This window comes from Camarhynchus parvulus, chromosome 1A (genome assembly GCF_901933205.1).
Source record: "Camarhynchus parvulus chromosome 1A, STF_HiC, whole genome shotgun sequence".
In the NCBI taxonomy this organism is placed as follows: domain Eukaryota; kingdom Metazoa; phylum Chordata; class Aves; order Passeriformes; family Thraupidae; genus Camarhynchus; species Camarhynchus parvulus.
Window position 1 is genome coordinate 48,849,649 of NC_044586.1, and position 25,083 is coordinate 48,874,731.

The 25,083-nt window shown below is 38.2% G+C and overlaps 1 protein-coding gene across 1 annotated transcript; it reads right to left on the minus strand.

Moving 5' to 3' along the window:
• Positions 1 to 1,674: 1,674 nt before the first annotated feature.
• On the minus strand, positions 1,675 to 23,907 carry SLC13A1 (solute carrier family 13 member 1). The gene is made up of 15 exons (XM_030960201.1): positions 23,803 to 23,907; positions 21,880 to 22,008; positions 20,998 to 21,134; positions 17,122 to 17,309; positions 16,473 to 16,530; positions 16,317 to 16,383; positions 15,632 to 15,795; positions 13,959 to 14,078; positions 12,663 to 12,761; positions 12,472 to 12,573; positions 6,711 to 6,814; positions 5,048 to 5,157; positions 4,264 to 4,425; positions 1,919 to 2,056; positions 1,675 to 1,818 (listed from the first exon to the last, which is right to left on the minus strand). The coding sequence occupies exons 1-15, from the start codon at positions 23,899 to 23,901 to the stop codon at positions 1,675 to 1,677; spliced, it is 1,821 nt and encodes a 606-aa protein (XP_030816061.1). The 5' UTR covers positions 23,902 to 23,907.
• Between the last annotated feature and the right edge of the window lie 1,176 nt (positions 23,908 to 25,083).

Here is a 25,083-nt window from a genome sequence, read left to right on the forward strand (position 1 = left end):
CAAGCCATGAGCTCCTGCACTGCATATGCTTATGAGAAAATACCATATGATATATTCCAGGGTTTGTATCTTGCATTAGTTACTTGTATCATCATTTCCCTTGGGTACCTGCCTTCATTTAGCCAAGCATTGTATTTCTGTACTGATGATCATTACTACAGGGGATCAATAAGCTTTATTTGTATAGTGGCAGCTCCTGGTTGCCCCAGTGATAGTCATAGCCCTATTTTGCTACTGCATAAAAAAATTGTGATAGCAGTCTCAATTGGGCTTAAAAGCATGATGTCATGCTTTTAATATAAATATTCCAATACTTACTTCAATACTTACACAGAATCATTCATTAAGAAAAAAGTGCTTCTTTAATAATTCGCTGCAGCTAAACCTGCAACTAATAGCTGCAGGTAACAAGCTACATATACATTATACACTGCATTCTGGGATTACAGAAGTCATGACTAACATCTTTAAATATGCAGTACCAAAAACAAATGTAAACCCATAATCAAAAACCAACAGCATTTTTTGGTTGTTGTTGTTAGGAAAAATGGACACTATCTTTAAAAGACAGATTGATGTTTACAGCTATCATATGGATGCCCCAAGGCATGATCCAATCTAAATACATGCAGCTTTCATTCAGACTACATTCACACTACATGCTCTTTACAAATTATTACAGGTCTTCACAAGTAAAGCTATAGTCTTTATGGTGAAAAATATGTAACAACCAAGAACATCATTATTTGGGGATATCTTTGAACTCCAACTTACATTCTGACCATATTACACTATTTTGTTTAGGACATTACAATATTAACACAGTCGAGTAACCTTGAACTTCCACCTGTCCTGCAGATATCATGAGCCTCCTGGTGAAGATTCACTTGGTTGACAGATTGACTGTTAAATCTTCAGCACTGTCTTATGGTTTCATTCCTCAAGGAGATATATCTACTTTTGGCAGAGGTATGATGATAATTTGTGCAGATCAACTCAGATCAATCAACATATGTCTATCCAGAGAAATATGTTTTTTTTTTCTTTACAAAAGCAACAATGTATTTTAGTGAGGTCCTGGAAGGATGTAGCATAAGCATATGCTTAAGTATGCATTTTCCTTCCAGGTTACAAGGTGCTTAGTAGATAAAGTGCTGTGTAAGAGGTCATACTGCTCTTCTCCATTTTTTGTGCATTTTTGACTGGTCTGTAAACTACGGGTTCAAGACAGTCCCCTCCCTGATCTTTTGTTTGTGATCAACACTGTTTCAAACAAAGCTTGAATCTAGAAAACAGAAAACCAACATGCTCTCTGACAACCCCCAAAAAAGTAATAACAAGGACCTTTATTTGAAATAATAAATTCTAAATTTCATTATTCTGCTACCCTGAGAATGGGGGCAAATTGCCCGTGATAATGACTATGCACATTTATTTTTTCCTTCATAACATGAAGATATAAAAATTCAGACTAGCTGAACTAGATTAGAAACCTGATCTAACTATGATCTTTAGAAAGTCTAGCACTCTTCCTGATTAGACTCTCAGACTGGATCATCAGTCTCTAGGACTGTGAAATACAACATTTATAGTAATGTCGATCCTTATAATTGTGGTGGCTGAAAGCATTTTAAGTGACTCACCACATGTGAGAAAATAAAAGGAAACTTTTTTTTACAGCCCGGTGCCATTTGTAGATGGGATGTTGGGTGCCCAACTTGGGTAAGTATAGAGATCAAATATAGGAACTATCCATGTCATGATCCCAAGCATAACTACAGCAACTCCAATGATGTTAATGCCCAAGCCAGCTTTCACCTAAAGAAGAGGAAAAGGAAAAGAGAAACATGCATCAAGACAATGAAGCAAAATTTTTGAATGCCAAAAATGCCCTTTAGGACTTTTGCTTAAAACTCACCATGTCCATAATAGTTAAATGACCATATGAAAACACGATGGCATTGGCTGGGTTTGCTACAGGAAGCAGGAATGCAAAGGAAGTACACAAAGTAGCAGGTATCAAAATGAAAAGTGGGTTCACATGAATGGCTTCAGCCTACCAAAAAATGAAACAGAGTACAGCTGTCAAGGGATGCATTTGCCAAATTAAATACAGAAATACAAACTTCCTATATTAACACAAGTGAAATGTGAATGGAACTGCCAATTTAAACAATGAGAAAACACTTTTTTTGGTAAATCAGTTTTTAAGAACATTGCACAGGCACGAAAAGCAAAAACACTGCAAGAAAGATGATAAAGCTGAATTTGTATATAATACATTACTGATGATCCGGACAAAGGGATTGCATGTACCCTCAGTAAAGGTATGAATGACACTACATTGGGGGGTGTTGATCTTCTGGAGAGTAGGAAGGCTCTGCAGAGGGATCTGGACAGGCTGGATTGATAAGGTTTAACAAGACTAAATGCTAGGTCCTGCCCTATGGTCACAACAATTGCAGGCAGTGCCACAGGCTGGGGGCAGACAGGCTGCAAAGGTGCCTGGTGGAAAAGGAGCTGGCTCAGTTGGTTGACGGGACATGAACATGATCCAGGGTGTGTCCAGGTGGCCAAGAAGGCCATTGCCATCCTGGCCTCTATCAGCAATAGTGTGGCCAGCAGAACCAGGCAGTGTTTGTCCCCCTGTACTCAGCACTGTTGTGGCCACACTTTGGGTGCTGTGTCCAGCTCTGGACCTCTCACTACAAGAAAGACATTGAGGGGCTGGAGTGTGTCCAGAGGAAGGCAATGGAGCTGGGGAAGGGTTGGGAGCACAAGTCCTTATAAAGAGCAGCTGAAGGGTGGTCAGCCTGGGGAAAGGCATCTCAGGAAAGACCTTATCACTCTCTACAACTCCCTGAAAGGAGGGTGGTGGGTGTCAGTCTCTTCTTCCAGACAACTAGCAATAGGACAAGAGGAAATGGCCTCAAACTGCACCAAGGGAGGTTCAGGTTGAACATCAGGAAGAATTTCTTTAGTGAAAGGGCTGTTAAACATTGGAATGGACTCCCCATGGAGGCGGTGGAGTCATCATCTGTGGAAGTGTCCAAAAAACTATTGGATGGACCACTTAGTGTCATGGTTATTTGGCAAAGTGGTCATCAGTCAAAAATTGGACATGATGATCTCACAAATCTTTTCCAACCTAATTGATTCTGTAATTCTGTGAAAAGAGGAGTAACATGTCTTTGAAAGACAAAAGGCGTTAGTATGTGTCAAGGCTGGCCAGCAGGAAAAGCTACAGATGAGAAGACAAGAAGTTTTGAAGAAAGAATCAGATGTTTTGATAAAGATGATGAGAAGAAAGAACATAATTGATCTAAGGACAGAAGAAATGTGAACTACAGAGCACATCTATTAGCCCTCTCTTTGTGACAACCTGGAGCGTTAACTGTTTTTGCTGAAGATGCAGTCTGGAAGAAACCCTAAGAGAACTGTCCTTTTAAGAGCTTCAAATATTCACAAATAGTAATGACAGCATCAATTTTCACATGTTCAACTGTACTGGAGTTTTCTGAGGTAATTTTCTTCACAGTGGCTTGTATGTTTTGGATTTGTGCTGAATACAGTGTTGACAATAAAGGGTTGTTTTCTCCTGGCTGAGCAGTATTTACACAGAGCAAAGGCCTTTCCTATTTTTCTCACTGCCACAGTAATGAGAGGCTGGGGTGGAATTGGCAGGAGACATAGTGAGGACAGCTGACCCCAGCTGACCAAGGGATATTCCATACCATATGGCATCGTGCTCAGTATATAAGGCAGGGGGAGTTTGGTGTGGTGGCATTTCTTACCCCAAGTTACTGTCATGTGTGATGGGGCCCTGCTCTCCTGGAGATGGCTGAGCAGCAGCCTGCCCAGGGGAAGCAGTGAATTAATTACTTGTTTTGCTTTGTTTACACATGGGGCTTTTGCTCTCCCTGTTAAATTGTCTTCATCTGAACCCATAAGTTTTCTAGTTTTTCCCCTTCTAATTCTGTCCAGGACCCCTCTGGTGTGGGATAGAGTGAGCAGCTGTCTATGGCTTGATTGCCATCTGGGTTTAATCCATAAAATGAACTTTTATCTAATTTTACTAATTTTTCAGCATCTCCTGTTAAAAACACCTAAAGCAACCAAATATACAATGCACAATACAGGACAGCAAAAAATCTGCATGAAGTATTTTATTGAGCCTTTTTAAAACCACTTCATTTGAGCAGCTACATTATTACATAGGTGATAGAGTAGATTCTAATTAAAAAATAAGCTTGTTATACTCACCAAAGGAGATAGTATGGGCAAAAAGATCGTAATGGTAGCTGGATTGCTGGCTACTTCAGTTACTGAAGTGACAATAAGGCAGGATATCAGGATAATCAGCCACAAGGGTAATGATCCTAGAGGTGTCAATTTACTTGCTACCCACTCAGAAAGTTTTGAAACCTGCATAAGGAACGTGAGAACATGATTATGTTTAGCAAGTCACTGAAAAGGAAATTGTTTAAATGGTATATAAACAGAACTTATCTGCTAATAGTGAAGTATCCATATTTCTGCCACATGTTTTTAAGACCTTTTTTCTAATTCAATAATGCTCTATAGGAGCCCATGCAAATTATATTGCTTTTATTTATATTTGCATCTCTGAGATGGTTAGAGGAGTCTTAATCAGAAAATGGTAATACGAGTATATTAGGCTTCATAACCGGAGTCTTGGCCCAAAGCTGTTTGATTTACTGGAGTCGCCATCAGGCTCCACATGGGAGTTATCTCAGTGACATTAAGGCTTTGGAAACAGTGTGTTGTCACAATGCCTGCCCCCATCAGATCTACATTAAATAAGAAACAGTAGTCATCACTGTGCATGGTCTTGGAAGATATAGGAAACTTCTTTTTATCTAAACCTGCGTTCTGAACATCTTGAATATTCATCACATTTATCCCGTTCAATATTGCTACAGAATAACTTGCTAAAACAAGAGAATAACTGTGAATTCACTGCATGTCTGAATTGCTCTTGATTGGGTCACGTTATTTGTTCAGTATCTTCTATAAATTGCATTACCTCGCAGCCGTCTGCCAGTGCAAACCCGCCACCAACAAGAATAGCTATTTCCCAGGGCATGCATGACTGAAATTCCTTCCAAGTAATCAGTGGAATGTAACCAGAAACAGCTAGAGAAAGGAAAAAAAAAAATATATATATATAACCCCCCAACCAACACTTAAAAACATATTGACAAGCTCTTGAAATAATCTCCCTGAGAAAGTACTTGGGAAAAAAATCAAAGACAAAAAGCTCATCATTGTAACATGAACAAGGTCTCTGACAGAAACAACCTGCACTTCCTGGTACAGATCTTTAACTCGGGAAAACTGTCATAGCTTGGAGACATTAGAGCTGTGATTACCACCAGTGGAGCACTGGTCCCTTTCCCCTCCTTCCCTATGTGGAAGACAGCTGTAGGATACCAGTGGGTTTTATTTACTCAGTAAAACTGCACTATTCAGGCAGATTGCTGAGCCAATGCTGTTTCACTTAGACTCATTTAGGTTCTGACCTTCTGTCCTGGATTGCCAAGCAAATTGTGTTCTATTTGCCATCTGTATGGCAGTGGTCTTCTGTTAAGTGGGCAGTTTTCCTTATCTCTTCCACAACCACTCCTCCCTCTGGGGAGACATCTGCTGATAATAGGCTACTGAATATCACTGCATGTCTGATAAGAACTATGGCATCCCATTGTGAGATGCTCTGCCCAGAGGGAGGAGCCAAGCATTCCTACTAGGATATAATCTTGAGGTCCTGGAACACCAGCATGGCTTTCTCCACTGGATTTCCCAGAGGAACAGCTGCCTCTTCCACTGGATCTTCAGAGGAAGACTACACTTTTTTACAGGATCACTGCTCCAACAGTGACACACCTGACACTCCAGGAGGACTGCAGCCACAATTCCAATTGGACTGCTACCAACATCCTGACCAACAGGGTGTCAGGTTGTGTTCTGACTCTTTCAGTGTGGTTTTAGTTTACTGCATTGTTTATTTTCTGCACTTTTAAAAATTTTCTTCCCTAATAAAGAACTGTTATTCCTGCTCCCATATGTTTGCCTGAGAGCCCCGCTTAATTTCAAATTTACAACAATTCGGAGGGAGGGGGTTTACATTTTCAATTTCAGGGGAGGCTCCTGCCTTCAATAGTACACACCTGTCTTTCCAAACCAAGACACCTTCCATTCTCTGTGAACCCCTAGATCCCATTGTTTTCAGCAGCACAACTAAATGCATAAAGAGGATGAGCCAGAGGAGTACTTTAAACAAAAAATCTATTTTGAAGAGGAAAACTTACATGATAATAAATTAATGTACAATTTTGGGTTTTATAGGGCACCCTAATCAAGCAGTAACATTTTCAAAACATGAGCCTAGCCCTGCCCCATGCAGCCCATTTCAAAGCCCACTGCAGTGAATGGGCAGGTGGTTTCCATTGGTGTCCATGGGCTGCAGGTAGCAGCTTCCTGCACAGCACTGGCTCCTGCTGCTCACAGTGTATAATTGTTGGTACTGACTTCCAGGACAGGGGTGCTTTACACCCCAGTGCTTTATACCCTCTGTTAAGACTTCAGCATTAGTATATAACTACATTCCTCTAACCGGCGCAATAAGTTACATTTACAGTAGCATCTTAGATACCTTATTGTAGTAAAATTGACATCAAAATATACTCAACTGTTTTCTCCATTCGATGTCCTAGGCAATGTTTTTGCTGGAATAATAAAGAAGAGGAGGCCTATCACTAAGGCAGCTGTTGAATCCGTAATATAGCTTTTATATCTATGGAGAAGTCAACAAGAAAAAAAACACATAAATACATATATAGTCAGGAGAAGGAGGGGAGGAGAGAGGAAGAGGATAGAGTAGCCGGAAAGGCCACAGTCTGCTGTGGACTGACCATAACCCTCTATTCCTCATCCCTTGCACCATTAGGTGTGGTGGAAAGAGGTAGAGGAGTCAGGAATCAAGTCAGGTTGAGCCTGGAAAAAAGAGGATGTGGGGAAAGTTTTTTAGTTTCTGTCTTTGTTTCTCACCATCCAACTCTATTTTTAATTTGCTGTTAAATTATTTTTTCCCATATCAAGTCTGCCCATAATGGTAACTGATAAGCAATCATTTATCCCTGTCTTTATCCTGACCCAAAAGCTTTTTGACCTTATTTTCTCCCCGGTCCTGTTGAGGAGAGGCAGTGACAAAGTTGCTGGGTGGGTACTGGCAGACAATCAAAGTCAGCTCCTCAGATCTATAGAAATTTTTGGTGCAGGCCCTATAAATTCATAAATAAACATCTTGAGTCAGCATGTGTTATTTTGCCATACAGAAATAAGCTGGTGGAGGGGGATATTCAGAAGTAGCTGATGCTTAGATAACTAGTTTTCACAGTTTAATGATAAATTTAATAATTTTAATATGCTCTGCAATAGATTCAGTTTAAGAGGCCTTAAAGAACACAGTTCATACCCACAAACGGCATTTTCTAGCTGAGGAAAGGCAGCAGAACTTTATTATCGTCCTCCAAAGGCTGTTATTACTTGGGTCACAGACATGAGGGACATGTTTGTTTTGGTCATTTCCAGTACCTAAGAACTGTTTGCACTACTGTGTCTTAAACTGCTTCAATATCCTTCTGACTTGTAAAGAGTAGCCCCAAGATCAGGCAGGGTGCCAAGCTGAGCTGTAAGGCCATTTTAACACATACAAGCCTGTTAATCAATGTTAGCTGATGACATATCCCAGTCTGTCTTATTTCAGTCAAAATGGCCATTAAAATGAATAGAAATTTTACTGAAGAAAGCTAAGCAAACATTTTTAAACCTTGTTATTTTTTTCTATTTTCTGCAAGTTCTTCTGTAAGATTTTCTGAAGCAACACACCAATATATTTGTTCTCTCAGCCTCAGACCATATGCTTTCTAAATACTCAGCTACAGTAGGTCCAATAATAACTTCCCATCAGATCTTCCCAGCAGCTTGATGTTTTGTACTGAACCAGAGCTTCTCACTGAAAGCAAAAAACAGTTCTCTCAGTTATATGCTACAAATATCTAGTCCTTTGCTTTGTTAGGTGAAATTCAAACAAAACCTTAATATGTATACCTGACTTACACCAAAACCAGCATAATTTTAGCTAACACTGTCACAAAATGAAGATGCCCTAGAAGTTGAAGTGATTCTCGAATATTTTCTGTCTCCTGCTTCCTAGTCTCTGCCTCCATAGAAAATACATTTTGAAAAATAAAGTTACTATATTTTTCTGGTTTCCTAAGGCAGGAGGTTCTGCCTGTGTATCATCTTTAGCCTAGGACCAGATGCATCAGGTCTAGAGATATAAAATCTCTTCCTCTTGGATCCTATCCTACATTCTTTTAAGGCTTGCTAGAAGTTCTGAAGGAAAGTGAGATCTAGATACAGAAACAATCCATGCTGTCACTTTCCTCTAGGCAGCTCCATTTTCATATAATGGTTGAGTTAGAAAGGGGCCTCAGGAGGTTGTCTGGTCCAACCCCCTCTGCTCAGGCAGGGTCACTCAGAGCCACTGCCCAGAACTGTGTTCAGACAGTTTTTTAATATCTCCAAGGATGGAAAATCAAAAACCTCTCTGGGTCACTATCACAGGTGAAAAACATCTCCTGATGTTCAGGAGGCAACCTGTAAATTTAATTTTGTGCACATTGTCTCTCATTCTGTCACTGAGCCTCACTAAGAAGAGCCTGACTCTTTCCTCTTTGCTCTCTCTCATGTAGTTTTAAATGTTGTCAAGGTGTCAATCCCCTTGCTGCAGGGATTGTTCCTCCCCAGGTGCAGGACTCTGCACTTACTCTAGTTGAACTAGGGAGTGCAACGTTTTGCTCACAAACTCAGTATTCCTGATGCAAACCACCATTCTCAAAAAACCTTCTTGGGACACACACGTCCTACCACCAGTCAAACTATTTTGAGGACACACGCATGATGTCATTCCAAACAGAAGCTTTTCAATCACTATTAAATTTTGAGATAAACATTTTTTAAAGCCTATTTATCCAAGTTGTAATACAACTGCATATACACATCTACCTGCTTATAAGACTGCAAATCTGATTGTGCTATAAGGAAGCAAAAAACCTGTTGATTCAAGAGATCTCACTCCAACTGAGATTATAGTGGAGAACATGGCTGTGGACAAAAATACATAGTGATCTTGAATTAGAAGTAAAGAAAGCAATAAGTCATGAAGAAAAAAATACAGTACATCCAGGCAATAATCTGTGGAAGAGTGAGGGAAGCCTACCTTGCCTACATCAGCTGTAATCAGCTGCAGCTCAGTGTTGAACTTTCTGTTTCTTATGAGGCTCATAAACCCAAAGGCCAAAGTCCAACCTGAAACTGCTCTAATTGAAGCTAATACTCGGCAGCCTGGAATCAGACCAGGACAAAGAAGGAAACTGCTGTAGCAGAAATGATGTGTGATCATGTGCTGTCAACAGATGGGGAGGAAACAGGCATTTTTGCCCTGTGCTGCTCTCTGTAGTGTTATACAATATTTATTAAAACATCCTGCCGTCTGCTCACAGAAGGAGGTAATGGGTGCAGGGCAGGACAGCAAAGGAAGGATTAGACTTTAATAGATATACATTTTTTTTCTAAAGAAAAATAAACTGGTAGAGGTAATGTATTTTTGAAAGGCATCTGATAAAGCTGGAAATAATGGGCTCTACTCAATACTGCTGCAGCAGAAATGTGGATTAAGAACTTGCTGACAGTACAAAAAACAGCTCTTAAGAAGCATGAAAGTAGCATAAATAAATAGTGGTATTTCTGCTGGGATTTCAAAGGTATCAGTGTTTGCATATTAAAGGGGTACTCAGTAACATGATGATGCACACAAGGGTCTGATAACATGAACGTGGATGGTGACAGTGATGGGAAATTTTCTTTGAAACAAAGATTTAAGCATTTAATTTAGTTCATCAAGCAAAACTTATAAGGTGATATAATCACAAGATACATATACTTTTAAAGCACAGAAGATTTTTTTAATCCAACAGAGAAAGAAACAAATAGATATCTGGAAGCATATTCCAACAGAAAGCAGTATGTTAGTTTGTCTTTTAAATTTGACAACAGACATGACTATCAAGGAAATTAGCAAATTCCAAAATCTGAGGAACCTGGACTTTGCCACCCTAACATCAAGCCTGGTTTCTTTCTGGAAATTCAGGTTCTGATAAAGTAAATTCCTACTAGGTTTAACACACAGAACAGTGTAACTCTTTTGATCTTCAGCATGCTAGAATAAAGGATCAGACAGACCTTTCTGGTTTAACACCCTGAGGGTGGTGCAATTCCCACCTAATAGGATGCACTCACTAGTCTCAGAGCAACATTGTGGCTTTTCATAAGGTAAAAGCTCTTTTCAGGTGGCAGAACTTCCCTTAGGTCTTCTTGAGAATGTGGGATAAAACCCTGTGGAAAACAAGTGCTATCAAATTTCTGTAAGGGTGGAGAATATTTCCTTATAGGTGTTTCCTGTAACATAAAGAAGTTATACACACCCCTATCTGTGTACTTAAGTCCAAAGCACTGAGCAATTTTTTATGCAGAGGCCTTAGGGAACAAGGGTGTAAGAGATGTAATCTACAGTTCAGTGCACTGCTACAAGCCTCTTGGACACCACCGTGTCAGAAATACAGTTCCTAAGATCTGAGGGGTTTTTCCCTCAGATTTCTTTGTTGTTGCTCCTGTTTGGTTTGGGTTTTACTTTTAAGAATATGCCTTGCTCACAGCTGTACCTGTGCCGACCCTATGCCCCACTCCTTTACTTTCCCTGAGAAGTTTTGTTGCTCAGAAAGTATTAATATAATTTACTGGTTTTGTGCCTGTTAATATAATTGATTGATAAATTAAAGCTATCTAGAAATAGGCAGGGTATGAATAGTAAGAAATGCTTTCTTTTCTCTTAAAGGTCATAAGAAAAGCTTTGTTTCTCTTCAGGTTAGCTCACCCAAATTACAACATAATTCAACCTAATGTGCTGTGATACATGCTTGCAGTTCCTTCCAAGGGCAACATTAGAGGGCATCCACAAGGTAACATCCCTGTGCAGAACCTATAACCCTGCTCATTTTTGTGAATGTTCTGTTTTTCTCAAACAATGAACAAAATTCTCAAACAATGATAACCAGCTTCAAATGGAAATATGTAGCTCTCTGGATGAAAAAAAGGCATTTGAACCCTAAGTCACGTATTTGAAAGGTTTTTTACAGTGCCTTGTATTTCAGTTTAATATGTAGCTCTTTAAACAATGCTGGGTGAGCACTGGGTGTTAATAGGAAGCAGGAAGAGAAGGCAACCCAGCCTGATTGCTTAGCTAGCTGATCATTTAATTAGGTCACCACTCCAAAACCCTTTCAAGTGTGTAGTGTTTCATATGAGACAGTAATCATCAGCTCTGCTGTTGCTATAAGAGAAAAACTAGTGTTCCTTTTCAATTTTTTCCTGATGATCAAAAGTAAATAATTTTAAAATAATCTTAGTTTTTAATACACTTTTTAATGGTATTTTTTGTGCAAAATAATTTTGTGTTCCACTTTAAATCTTCAAAGTGCTACAATTATTCCTTGTGACATTCCCTCCCAGACTTTCTGGAAGAGCACTGGGAAGGTGTGTAAGTGGTGGAAATGTACTTAAAGATAGAAGGCATGAGGTATGTGTGTTCACGTGTCATTTATCACAAACACACAGGAAAACAAAATGGAAAATTACCCTTCTAGTCTAGAACTGGCCTTTGGGATAGCCAGTAATAAATGTTAAGCCCATAAGGATCTAAACAGCATTAAGTCCCAGTTCTCCCAATCCTGCAACTACTTCCCACCACTCCAGAGAAAAACTTGAAACTTTATCACAGAAAAACAGAACTGAAATTACAGTAATTGCAGCAAGAGAAAATGAGATATCATGGTAATATAAGTTCCTGTAAGACTGACTGATTACTTAAGGAAAGAAATCCAGATAATCCTGGAAAAGTTGCAGCAGAAGGCAAAAAACCCCTACAATAGTTCTTGATTTTATGGTGTCAAGTAAAACTATGACTTTAAGGGAGTTACGTATGAATGGGCAATAATTTATATCATTAATTTCAGCTGTCAAAGCAGGGGATGTTGGCCTGTATGCATATAAGTGTGCCATATTAACCCAAAAATCTAGCAACAATCCATCTTAGGAAGCATTTTATGTTATCCTATAACAGGTTTTACACATTTCAGCTATTGCTCACATATATATGTGAAGTTGCTGGAGTTTATCTTCTATATACACTACAAAGGTTTGCAACAAGTTTGGCCTGGCACATTCCCGAAATATTGAAAGTATTTTAATTTTTGAAAATTGGTAAGGAAAGAAGGTATATAGTTAAGGCACAGTACAGTCCTTTTTGGCTTATTAAAAGAGACCACTTACTTTGGGAAAAGTGAAGACCATCCTGGGATGAAGCCAGGATCTCTGGTGAACCACAGGAGGGTCATTACAATGAACAGGACAAGTGTAACAGTTTCTGGGTAGCTATAGCAGAAGTAGAATGAATTATAAATTTTCCTGAATTGACATTTAGATTTACCTGCTCTTGTTTGCAGATTTATAGTTTGAAATACCTAATTGGTCCAAGTTTCTTGTACTCCTCCTGAATCACCTGTGATGAGGCCTCTTCTCTAGCTGTTTTCTTCTTGCCACACTTGAACATGTTTTTTAAACTGGAATGTAAAGCAGCAATATTGAATGATGGGATATTAGTGTATACAGAAAAAACTGTCCAACCTTTCCAGTTACCAATAGCACTTGACAAATGTCTATTTGTCACTTTACAATGCAGTATCTCCCATTTAGCTATCACACACCAAGCATATTGGGGTTCATTGACAATGCCCAGTGGGAAAGTGACAGAGGCAGCCACAAAATGTGTTCTGTTATTGACCAACTCATTTGGCCAGGATGGATGAAACTTTAACCATGTGAACTAATTGAAAGAATCAAATATATAACTCTCTTTAATGAGAGTCTCCTTAAGTCTATGGCTTTGCTTTACTTTGTTTTTGAATGAAAAAGTTTTTCTTACACTAATAGCTTGCATATTGATCAGCAGGGTATTTGCTACAAGCCAGGTTTTCATTCTTGGATAAGTCTCTTATACAAAGTTAAAAAGAACATTATCAAAACAATAAAGAAAAATGAAACTATAAATGTTCACAAATAGAGTGGTAAGCATGGGATGATTCTGTCTGCTTAAAACTAGTCTCACTTTTCATGTCTTGCACCACAAGTAGCCATGTAATTTTGGAAGTTCGGTGTCCCACCTATCTCTCCAGTGAACTCATGGAGAAAAAGGCTTTGAAGAACCATCCCAAAAGATGTATTGTCCTCTCCAAAACCATAAAAGCCCAATCAGTGTGGAGAAATGGAAACCCTACCATACCACCACATATAGATTTAGGAAAAGCAGAAGTTTCTTACTTCACATTTACAAATACAGTCATCTGGTTTATAACAGACATTGTTCAAATATTCAAACCAATGCCTCACTCCAATAAAGGATGTATTCCTATGACTCTTCCAGTAAAAAAAATGTATATGATTTCAGTATTCTTTTGTCTTGCACATGTGCACTGACTAAAGACTATGCGTGTATATTATACAGGAGTGAGTCCATTTGTGGTATGGACTTTTCACACTGGGCTGAATAGTCCAGGATTCTTATTTTAGAAAATTCTTGTCCATCTGGAGACTGAGCCATAATAATCAAGGGCACAAAACCACTGTTGCTGAATTTTCTTCCTATTGAGCCTAAGGAAAAGCCTCAATATTTATTAAACTAAGATGCAATATTTATTCCTGGTAAAAACAACAATTTATATCAATAACCTTTAGTTCTATTGATAATACTGTTCACTTACTCAAAGCCAAGGAAAAGCCACTGGAGCCAGAGCCAGGAGAGTAGCAGAATAGTAACTGCAATTGGGATGGAAAGGATAAACCAGGATCCAAAATTGATGCACTGGCAACCTGGGTAACGTCTGGATGAAAGCAAAAAAATATTTAGTTCGCCTTTGCAAAGGAATGAAGACTTGTGAGAATTATCAGAAAGCACTTCTGTGGGAGAATATTTCTGGCTGGCAGCAGACTTCAGCATGAGGTGGTCTGTGGTATCCTCTTGCCTCACCCTCCCATCCTCTTCCTGGTCATCATGACCACTACAGGAACCGGCTGTGCCAGTTATTTGGGCAATGGATCAGCAACAGGTCTGGGGATCTGACACGGACTGAGGTGTGTCTCAAGTGGGTTCAGTAAGCGAGGGAGGGCCATGCACAGCCTAAGGGCTGTTAGGACTATAAAGAAACAGAACGGAATTTTTTGAGATGAGAATTTAGCATGAGAAAATATACTCAAATGAAAAAGCTCCAATGGATGTAGAAGACAACAGTGGAAGAAACACTGAAACTTCTATTGTTTAGTTTTGTACAGGGATGAATATTTGTGTAAGTATTTCTAGTAATCTGAAAATTGATGTTAGGTATTCTTCATCTCCAGAGCAAACATCCCTCAGGTAGAATGGATGATCGGTTTAAATGTTTTTTAAAAATAATCTATTACATAGTTCTGGTTGGATTATCTGTTATTGTTGGATTATCTACTGCAGGTCTTGCCTGAAGCAAGGATGGGCAGGACACACTGATTTATTTTCTAGACCTATTTCCTCTGGAGAATGTACAAGTGTGACTGATTTTAACAATCCTCTTTCTACAATGACAGTAAACTCTTCGCAGGCAAACTCTACAAATGGTATCAACTGGTATTCAACAATTTTGTCATGTGCAATACAAAACAGATGATGTAGGACAAAAAAGGATTTTGCTTTATTTTGTTTTATTTCAGAATTCAAGTAGGACTATTACTGACAATCGTAGTTTGCAGAAGGAAAAAAATGATCAGCAAGAACTATTGGATTCCAAAGGGTTTAGAATGAAATTTGCCAATTTTCTTTTCAAAGTAGTTCTACTTAAAAAAGAAAATGAATATTAGAAAATGCTTTGGAAAACTTAAAACATTGCTCCATTGAATGCAAAGTTTCAGACTGCCTTGAAATTATCTGCTTTTTTTGTTGATTAATGGACCCAGAATTTTCATTTCAACAGTGCTTAGCCTCTTGAAAGTCTCCTGATGCTCTTTGCTAAGCAGTCTGAACTTATTTCCTGCTGTACTTAAAAATTAATAACAGATCTTTAGATAGTGATTGTTCTGTTCATGCCAAGTATTGCTTTCCTTCTCAGAAAAATCTATCTTTTTCCATGCAGCTACTGAAATTGTAAAGTACTACTTAACCAAACAATGGTCATCTCGTTGCATGTGTTGGCAGGTCACTTACAGACTTTCCCCGTGTAAGGCAAATACAAACCTGCAATTTCATTTTATCTCAGAAAAAAAAATTAGGAAAAGCAACAGAATCAAATAGTATCAAATCAAAGGGCAAGGTTTCTAATGCATTTTAGGGGAGACATGTGAGAGCTCAAGAAAGAAAGTTAAACTTCTGGACTAAGAAGAGTACAAATAATGTAATATAGTCTCTTACGAATTGAAGTGCTCAGTAAAAATCAGATTAGTCGATGTTCCTGTGATTGTGGTCAGTCCTCCAATGGTAGCAGAATAAGCCACACATAAACACATCACTTTGAAAATCCCACTGTATTTGTCCTTTCTGCTTTTTCTCTCTGCTTCAGCAGGTGGTAGGTTCTGCTTAGAAAATATATACACTAATTAATGTATAAGAAGGGCTCATCATCAGGCACAAAAATAGAATTTGAGGATATCTCAGAAGAGCCAGACAATTTACTGGCAATATAGTTGTCTGCAGTGTTACACTGGTAATGCAATTATCCATGTAAAGGAAAAGGAGGCAGAGTCAAATCCTGAAGTCCCTTCCCTGATATTAGTCTTTACAGAACTGCCTCTGTATAGACTGATACATATACACACACCTGATACAGAGTTTGTACTCTGGTTAGTAAAAAAAGTCAGTTTTACTTAGTACATGAAGCCAATATAGGTGAGGTTGCTTTAACTTGTGTGAAATGGGAGGACAAAACCAGTAATGAAATAGCTATACAAGCAAAGTGTGTACATGTGTCTGACTACAGGTATATTTTTTATTCACATGTAACCAGCTTCATTATAACCTGTGCCATTTTAGGTGAGACATAGAAGTGCAATTTAGGTTAAAACTAAGATTCACTGCATAATAAAAATACTTTAAGTACCTGTTCATTTCCTTTTTCATTTTCCTTTTCAACTGTGCATACAGTACTACCCACATTGTTGTTATATCTGGAAAAACAAAGGCATGTATTGTAGCAAACAGATATTCTATTTAGATGAATTCTTAGAACAGAATTTACTAAATCATTAACAATTACCCATTTACTGGTTTTTCTTTCTCTTTCCAATCTGGGTTTTCATGTTCTCCTATATTTTCTGTAAGACAAAAAAGCATTTAAGGGAGCAAAACTGGAAAGGCTCCATCAATGTCTCATCCCATGCATTTGCTTCACATCATCCCATCAAGACATTTGCAAGCACCAATCTCAGAAACAGTTGATTTGTGCCCTACTCCTTCATGACTCCTGTTCCTCAGAATCTGAATCTTCTCAGGAGGAGAAATATTCCTAATTTGCAATCTAACTGTGAAGGTAATCAGTTTAGATTCAGTTGTTCTTCCAACATTACCCTATAGTTTAAAGAGCTCTTTTCCTGTGCTAACATTTAAGCCTTAGAGTATCTATAGCCTGGAGGCATATTTCCTTCCAGCCATCTCATAAGGCTGATAAGAGAGGTTGATAAGCCAGCCCCTTCCTGTCTCCCCTCCTCTCATCCAGCTGCAACCTTCTGCCCCTGTTCAGTTTTAATTAATCTTTGTGATCATGAGAGAGCTCACACACAGTGATCGGAGAGAAGTCTCACAGTGAAGCACGAGAAGATGCCAGTACTCCTCTGGCATTTCAGCCTACTTGCTGTGCTCTTTCCTGCCCAGTGAGGGTGGCAAAGCCACAACTGCAGCATGCCTACCGTCCAGCTCCAGGGCTGGGTTGATGGAGCCATTAGAGCAGGACATCTCCAGCTCATCAGCTTCTGCTTCAGCTCTGATGATCTGCTGAGCTACAGCTTCTACGATTGGCATCACCATGGCAGCAGCAGAGGTGTTGCTGAGCCACATTGACAAGAAAGCACAGCTAACCATGAAACCCAGCATAAGCCTGGAATAGGAGAGAAGAGTCTGTGACTGCTACAGTAACACCTCCTATCATCAGACTATTTAATATAAATGAGAACTTTGTCAACAGAAAAGCTGAAACACTGAAAATTTTAAGCTTGTAATTCTGAGAACATTTTTGAATTAAAATTGTCTTGCTCTAAGATGCTGAAATTATCATATTTTAGAGGTCTAAATATGCTTTAAAGTGAAGCAGAAGCCATAAAATTTATTTACAGAATTATACTGTACATGAACCAACTTTGAAGAAAGAGCATCATACATGTAACAAATCCAAATGAGAGTTAAAATGGCTACGCTGCTGATGCTATTAATCTCATATTGTACAGTCTAGGTCAAAACCCTGGAGTTCTCACTTAGTTAAGTTCTCTAGATATACCAGTTCGGTTGTTACAGGAAGAAATATTAAAAATTCAGAAAGAGGTACAAAACTTAGTCTTACTCAGAGCACCAAGACAAGTATAGGCATTATTTGGGCTTCAATAAATGTCATCTTCAATATTAAATGGGAAAGGGAAGGGTCATTACAACTCCTTAATCTGATCTTGGCTCAACTTTTTGTAAGTTTACTACAAATAGTAATGCAATACACTGAATTGCATCAATGACTGAAAAATAAAACATTCCATGTCATATCTGGTGAAGCTGGATTGTAAATTTAGAATATAGGTCACAATGTTGTTTTTAATGCATTTATTGGAGCTGGAAATGTGAACAGTCCTCCTAAATCGCTGTTCCAAGGTGCTATTATTGACATGAAACACCTGCCATACATCATCACAGCAAGAGAACATAGTGGAGGGATGGTGGTTTTGCACCTTTCCATCAGAAGACTTCTGTGCAATTTGTAAAATTCTTTATGCAGCCTTGATCAGAAGCTTCACAAAAAAGTCAGTTTTACTTAGTACATGAAACCAATATAGATATTATATAAAAATCATGTACACATTATTTGATGATTGAAAATACCATCAAAATATCTCTTATAGCCTTTCATTTCAGCTAATGGCAACAACATTTCAAACTGGATTTTTTCTCAGTAGGGGAACCTTGTCTTTCCCGGTGCACTTTTAACTGCATTGATGAAATGATCTGTAGACCAGCAAGTCACAGACCTGATTCAACACAAATTGTCATCAGTAGTGTAAAACCCATTAATTTAGGCAGTTTTGGATTAGGTCCTCAGACAGAAGTTGAGGAAGAATTGTTTCTTATGCAGAAAATACAGCTCAGAATAAGCACACTGAATATGAATTTTCACACTGTAAGAAAATGCCATTTTAGTAGAACTTGCAAGAGTATTTAAAACTAAAAGAAAATTAAGACATTCACTAATGTATTCTAAAATTATTCATCATAAATTTCCAGCATTAGATGGATTGATCGTCAGGTATAATGGATGGTCAGGTGACCATTTGGTACAATGTGGTGGGCTCTACTGAGGGACTGTAAAAATGATTGCAAAATAATAAAATATATCCTATTCTGTTCAGCTCTAGTTTTTCTGCATTATTTTCTCTGTGGCATTGTTAAAAAATACTAAGCATGAAAAATCTGGGCTGTGAAAACCCCTTACGATCATCAAGTCCAACCATAAACGTAACACTGCCAAGTCCACCACTAAACTATGTTCAGAAGTGCCACATCTAAATGTCTTCAAATACCTCCAGGGATGATGACTCAATCACTTCCCTTGACATCCAGTTCCAATGCCTGACCAACAATACACTGAATAAATTTTTGCTATTATCCAATCTAATCCTTCTCTGGCCCAACTTGAAGCTGTTTCCTCTTGTCTTTTCACTTTTCACCTGAGAGAAGAGGCTGACCTTCCCTTGGCTACAGCCTCCTTTCAAGGGAGTTGTAGACAGTGATAACATCTCCCCTGAGAAGCTTTTTCTCCAGACTGAACAACCCCAGCTCTTTCAGCTGCTCCTCATAAGACTTGTGCTTCAGACCCTTCACCAGCTTCATTGTCCTTCTCCGGGCTTGCACCAGCACCTCAATGTCTTTCTTGTAGTGAAGGGTCCAGAACTGAGCACAGAATTTGAGCTACAGCCTCACTGGTGTTGAGTACTGGGAGACCATCCATGTCTTGATCCTGCTGGCCACATATTTCTGATACACATCAGTTTGTCTAGAAAAATATATAATGGAAAATCCAGAAGTCTCCTGCTATTTTACTTTCACTGCTGCACCCTTTCTGACCTGTGATGCAGAGCTCTCATGCAGTGATATCTCTGCCTTGGCTGGATGAGGCTGCAGTGTGCACAGGCTGCGCTGTGCCTGCCGTGGGCACTGCTAGTGAGCAGCAGATGCTGAGAGGTGGGTAGATCACAGATCTACCTTCACAGATCATTTAATCCTTCACAGATCATCATAATCTTATCACCCCTTTGTCATGAGCAGGAAATGTGATAGGTATGAAGGATGTTTCCTCAGGGTTACAGCTCTGGACTTGCTTTAGGTATCCTCAGATGCTGGCTTCAGGTTTGACTGTTCACAGCACGCTCCCAGCAATGTTCAGCTTAGCACAGCACACCATCCACTTGTCATCTCCCTTTCAACATTTCAGCTAAAAGATGAGAATTTAGAAGTGTTCAAAAGAGAAGTCAAAATAACTAAACCTGCATAGCACAAGAATACAGCTTAAGATATTGGGAGGCAGAAGAACAAGAATGTTAGGCGAATTTTTTCCAAACAGAAAGCTACCAGCTATCAAAAGAGGTACAACGAAATCAAAATATATGAGATATTTAAAATTAGATCAGTCAAATTACTGATGAATAGAAATAATCCAGCATTCTTATCAAGTGTCATTATTTAAATCACTTAGGAGGCATCTAATTTTTTAGGCCTGGGGTTTCTGGTTTTTTGATAATTTGCTTCCTTTCTGCTTCCTGGCAAGGTGTCATGAGCATGATGTATTCTGGGAAGCTAAACTTGCTCCCTAGATCTTATGAGCAGCTTTGCTTGAATGCTGACAGATACCTCTGTCAGCCTAAAACCTTTCTGCAAGTTTGTAAAGAAAGCACAACTTTGAAAAAATTTTCACTTCCAAAAATATATGTTGATAGTGAGTAAGCAGAGAGTGTGATTTCTTTTACCTTATCCCCTCTTCCAGCTGAGGAAGTGCCTATCCTTTGTTGTTTTTTTTTTTTTTTTAAATGCAGACAAGGAAGACACCTTAAGTAAAGACATTACAATGTGTTTTTCCTTCCCCACCACCTGCTTAGTTGTATGTTTGGTTTTTCCCCCTCACTGTGTATTTGAGCTATTTTTGTATTTTTGGAAATGTCCAGGATTTTGAAAACACTATTGAAATTAAAAAAAATCAGCATAGAACAACTTTTATGTTGTAGGCATTGGGTGGGAATGTTCCAACGACCATCAAGAAATGGGACCCCTATATTATTTACAATCTAATCCTACTTTTTGTTCAGAAGGATCCTCATTAGGAATAGAAGCCCTGCAGGGAACTTTCAGTTAGGATTTCAGCAAAATATTAAAGTGTCATCTACAAACCTTTCACATCAATTTAAATATCTGCTTTGTTTGAGTAAAAAAGAAAGGCTGGATTTCTACTGTAGAAAGAGCAGTAGGCAATTATTTCTGGAATACATAGCTTTCCACAAGTATTATTATCCTTCAAGACACTGTTTAGCACATACCATGCAGGGTTGACACCCACCAGCATCACCATTTTTAAAGCCACTCTTTTGTGAAGATTCCATTTTTCTATTGATGTTGCCAAACAAATTACTCCAATCAGCAGCAGATGAAAGTCTTTAAAATAAGCAGATGCTACCTGAAACAAAATAAAAAAACCCCAAAACCAAAAAGGAAAATAAACCAATTTTTTAAATTAAATGGTGAATTTTTTTTTAGCCTTTGGTAATACCAATTTAATGAAAAAAATCAGTAAGATTATATTATGAAATAAATAAAGAGACTCTTTTCTTAAAAATAGGTCATTGGAACTATTAAATACATTTAACCAAATGATTCAAGGACGAATGCACTGGAATTCATATGGTTAAAACAAAGTAAAAATTAAAGCTTCAGATAGAACAATCCAAAATTGTCAGTCACATCTCACATGCATACTAAATCAGCAATTATATGTTGTTCTTGTTACTTTTTTATCTATTCAACAGGTAAAATAACAACTTCAAGCATAGACTTAGATTATGATTAGCTGTGATTTCATCTCTTTGGCATGAAGGTGTATAGTCAGCAGCTTGCACATGATGTCATTATTGTGACATTTTGCCTCTGTAATATTAAGCATATTTCATAACTACCTAGCATTTTCCCATCAACTGACATCTAAACACTGAGCCACTATCTAGGAGAAATTATTAAAGAAATTATTAAAAAAATGTGAACAAGTCCTGAAGACAAAGCATGCAAGCAAGTTGAGGCAGAACTGTTGTGATTGGCACTCAGCAAATCCATGCATTTGCCTGACAGGTTTCAACATTATGTGTTTCATTCTTTGGAGTTTTGATTTCTGATATGTACAGTATAAAACAGAGAAAAATAAAGGTTACCTGCTTGGATCCCATTATACCAAACAAGGGGAACATAAAGGCAGGGAGCAAAGCTGAAACAGCCAGTGGCAAAGCTTCTGTGAGCCAAAAGATGGCAACTACAAACAACGTGTATGCACATTCTGCTTCCTAGAATACAAAAGGCATCAATAACAACATGAGCTGATCATCCAGGGGGGAAAAACCACAATTCAAAAAGCGCAGCTCCATCAGTAGAGAGATTCCCCACAGCTGGAAAAGTATGAGTCAAAGGACCTGTGTTTAGGGTAGTTATTTTGTGCTACTGACAATCCTGCTGAGATATGAAACACACTCAGTAAAATAGGTGTAGAGAAATTTCTCTAAGAGATAGTAAAATTATTTCAATTCTATCACTCAGGAACAGTGGGAAAAAAGTCAGCTTCTTGTTCCTTCAAAGACAATTAATCACCTTCGAGGTCATTCTGAAGCATTCTCAGGCCATGAATTCCTATAAATCAAAAGCATTTTGCCTCTGTAAGCAAACCTTTAAGACTCCAGGAGTACTCGCAGTCAATAATTGGTCAAATGTTTTCTCTCCTGAAGTTTTGTCATCAGTAGCAATAAGGCAAGGATATAATCTAACAAAAAAGGTATCATGCAATTCTGACAAGAAACATTGCTGTTGTTTTTCAGGCTTGTAAATTTAGCGAGTGTCTTTTGCTTCAACTCCTTAAAATGAGGAGATTTTTCTTTTCCTTTTTTTATCTTTTTTTTTCCCTCCCAGGAGAATAATTTTCAATGCTGTCTGTAAAATGCAGCCCCAGACAAATATAATGAGGTGAATTAAATCTAGTTTCTTCCAGAGTATTAGAAATCTCTTTTGTGTAGTTTTTAACTTATATTCCTGCTTTTAAGGAAAATGGTTTGGAACTCTTAGTGCCCCTGGTTAGGGTATGAAATTACTCAACAACAGCAGAAATGTTTTGTACTGGGAAAGGAGTAGCTTAATGATGTAGCTCTTGGACCTTTGCCTGGAAAACAACAATATTAAACCTAAGTCAGTCAGCTGTGTCTATCATTTATTTTGGGAAAGAAATTTTTGTTATGTATGAAACAATTTGAAAATATCCATTCACCTAGCAAATGCTCATCTCACTTAAGTCCTATGATATTAAGAATTTCCCACGAGTTTCCTCTCAGAAAGGAAACTGAAATATTGGAATGTGATGTGAGTGTGTGAAGCACATTGCTCTGTACCCACCATCTAACTGTGATGCAAAGACTTCTGAACCAAATTTTCATGTATTTTCATTCATGGTATGTATAACACACACATTATAACACATCACAGAATTCCATTTCGATCTGCTGGCATCAGAGCTGTACCAAATAGAGTCACTAATGATATTGTTAGATAGCTGTTTCATCAGCTTGGAGTTGTCCCAAGAGTTAGTGAATGCCAGAATTTATTTCAAGTAAAATAAAACCATAGATTTTGCTCTATTTAGGAACCAGAGGGAATTTGTCAGATCACTGAATACAGTCATGTCCTATCAGACAACATAAAATGTGATGAACTTAAAATCCTTTATTAAACAATAAGTAATTGCAGCTCTTTTCCTGACAATTCATCTCCATTGTCAATCATATGGAGCTGTTTAAAAGAGTCTAAAAAATAATAATGGTAACAATATTACCAATGTAGTCCAGATGTTAGAAAACAAATATGTGATTCTGAGCTTCATGCATCCAGTACAGAATTTTATGTTGAAGCTGTCTTCTCTAAATTTCTGTGAAAATACACTAAATTGACAAAAAAATAATCACAATGCAAATATCATTATTCATTCAAGGTCCCTTCCAACTCAAACTATTTGTGATTCTGTTAATCTGAAAAGGTCTAGGAATCTCAATCTTTACATACAGGTGCAAAATAATTATCTCTCTAAGCAGGTCACTTACTTCTGTTTTGATGATAAGTGGAAGTGGAAGTAAAAGCAGTGGGGTGAGGACAATGAGCAGGAACCTTCGGTAAACCAGGAGGTAGCTAAGAATCTTCATGGTTGATGGCTGTTAGATGAACTTTCCTGAAGAAACTGCCAAAAAACATGTCTGACTTTAAATAGCTGACTCTGATTAATATTTTTCCAAGCTATCACCTTTAGCCATTGCTAAAGCAGGCCAGTAAAGCAAGTTAAAATTAAATCTGGCTCTTTACTGTTTTAGCAAGTTTATTAACAGTAGGTTGATAAGATAAGCGTCCGCCTTAAACCAAGGCTAGATGTCAGCCCTCTCAGGACTTTCTCTCTCTGCTCTTCCTCATAACAAGTTTATGTAATTACAACAGGTTCTTGACAGTCAGAAAAATAAAACCTTCCAGTGCTCTCCCAGTCACTGCTGACTTCCGTAGGAAGTCAAAACATATAACATACACGAAATATATGCTCAAAACCAGTTGGTGCATTTATGTGAAATCATAAGCAAGATAATTTTATTGAACAAAATTAAAAATTCTTCATTGTCTTCTCCGTCTGTGGAGATATTCAAAACTTGCAGATAAGTTCCTGAGCAACCTGACCTGAACTTTGTTCTGCTTTGAGTAAAAGGTTGGACTAAATGACTTGCAGAAGTCCCTTCCAGCTTCAGCCTATTTGCATTTATCTGTATAGAATGTAAAGTATATGAGAAAAACAAGGCCTTATTTTTCTGTCTTGCCAGGCAGGGAATAGCTTATTTTCTCTTCTCATGCAGAAAAAGGATAAGTTCTTTTTTATGTACATCATATAAAGTTTTGAGGAAGTCTAAGAGTAGGAGATTTTTTGAGATAAAAGTCAAAAATAAAGAAATCCCTTTGCCTGAAATTTCCCTTTTTTCAATAAAAAGAACATTTGGTACTGGCTTTGTAATACAACAAAATAGCATCACATAAGGAACAGGAAAAGATAGGAAAGAAGCTTGTACACTATCTGTGGGTGAAGATTAAAAGGGGGAAGAACACATTGTTTTGTGCTCAGAAACTTACATGAAGCAGAAAATCAGAAGGGGAAAGAGACGAAGCGTTGAGCAGCCATCAGAACCATCCAAAGGACAGGTAATAAAGGTAGCTTTTTGCTATCCATATAACCTTTTGATTATAAGAATCCCATGTGTCAAGGTGCAGGCAAAGCAAGGGATTAAATTGTCGGTGTGGAGTACACACTTCTGGTTTCAGGAAGGTAGGACTTTGGCTATGGGAAAGCAGTA

Excerpts from the sequence above, each read along its gene's own strand:
- SLC13A1 (XM_030960201.1), bottom strand. The coding sequence starts at position 23,901 with ATGAAGATTCTTAGCTACCTCCTGGTTTACCGAAGGTTCCTGCTCATT. Across the intron at positions 17,310-20,997 it reads GTGGGTGTCAACCCTGCATG|GCTTATGCTGGGTTTCATGG; the intron begins GTATGTGCTAAA and ends CTCCTATTCCAG. Across the intron at positions 6,815-12,471 it reads TGGTCTTCACTTTTCCCAAA|ATATAAAAGCTATATTACGG; the intron begins GTAAGTGGTCTC and ends ACTTCTCCATAG.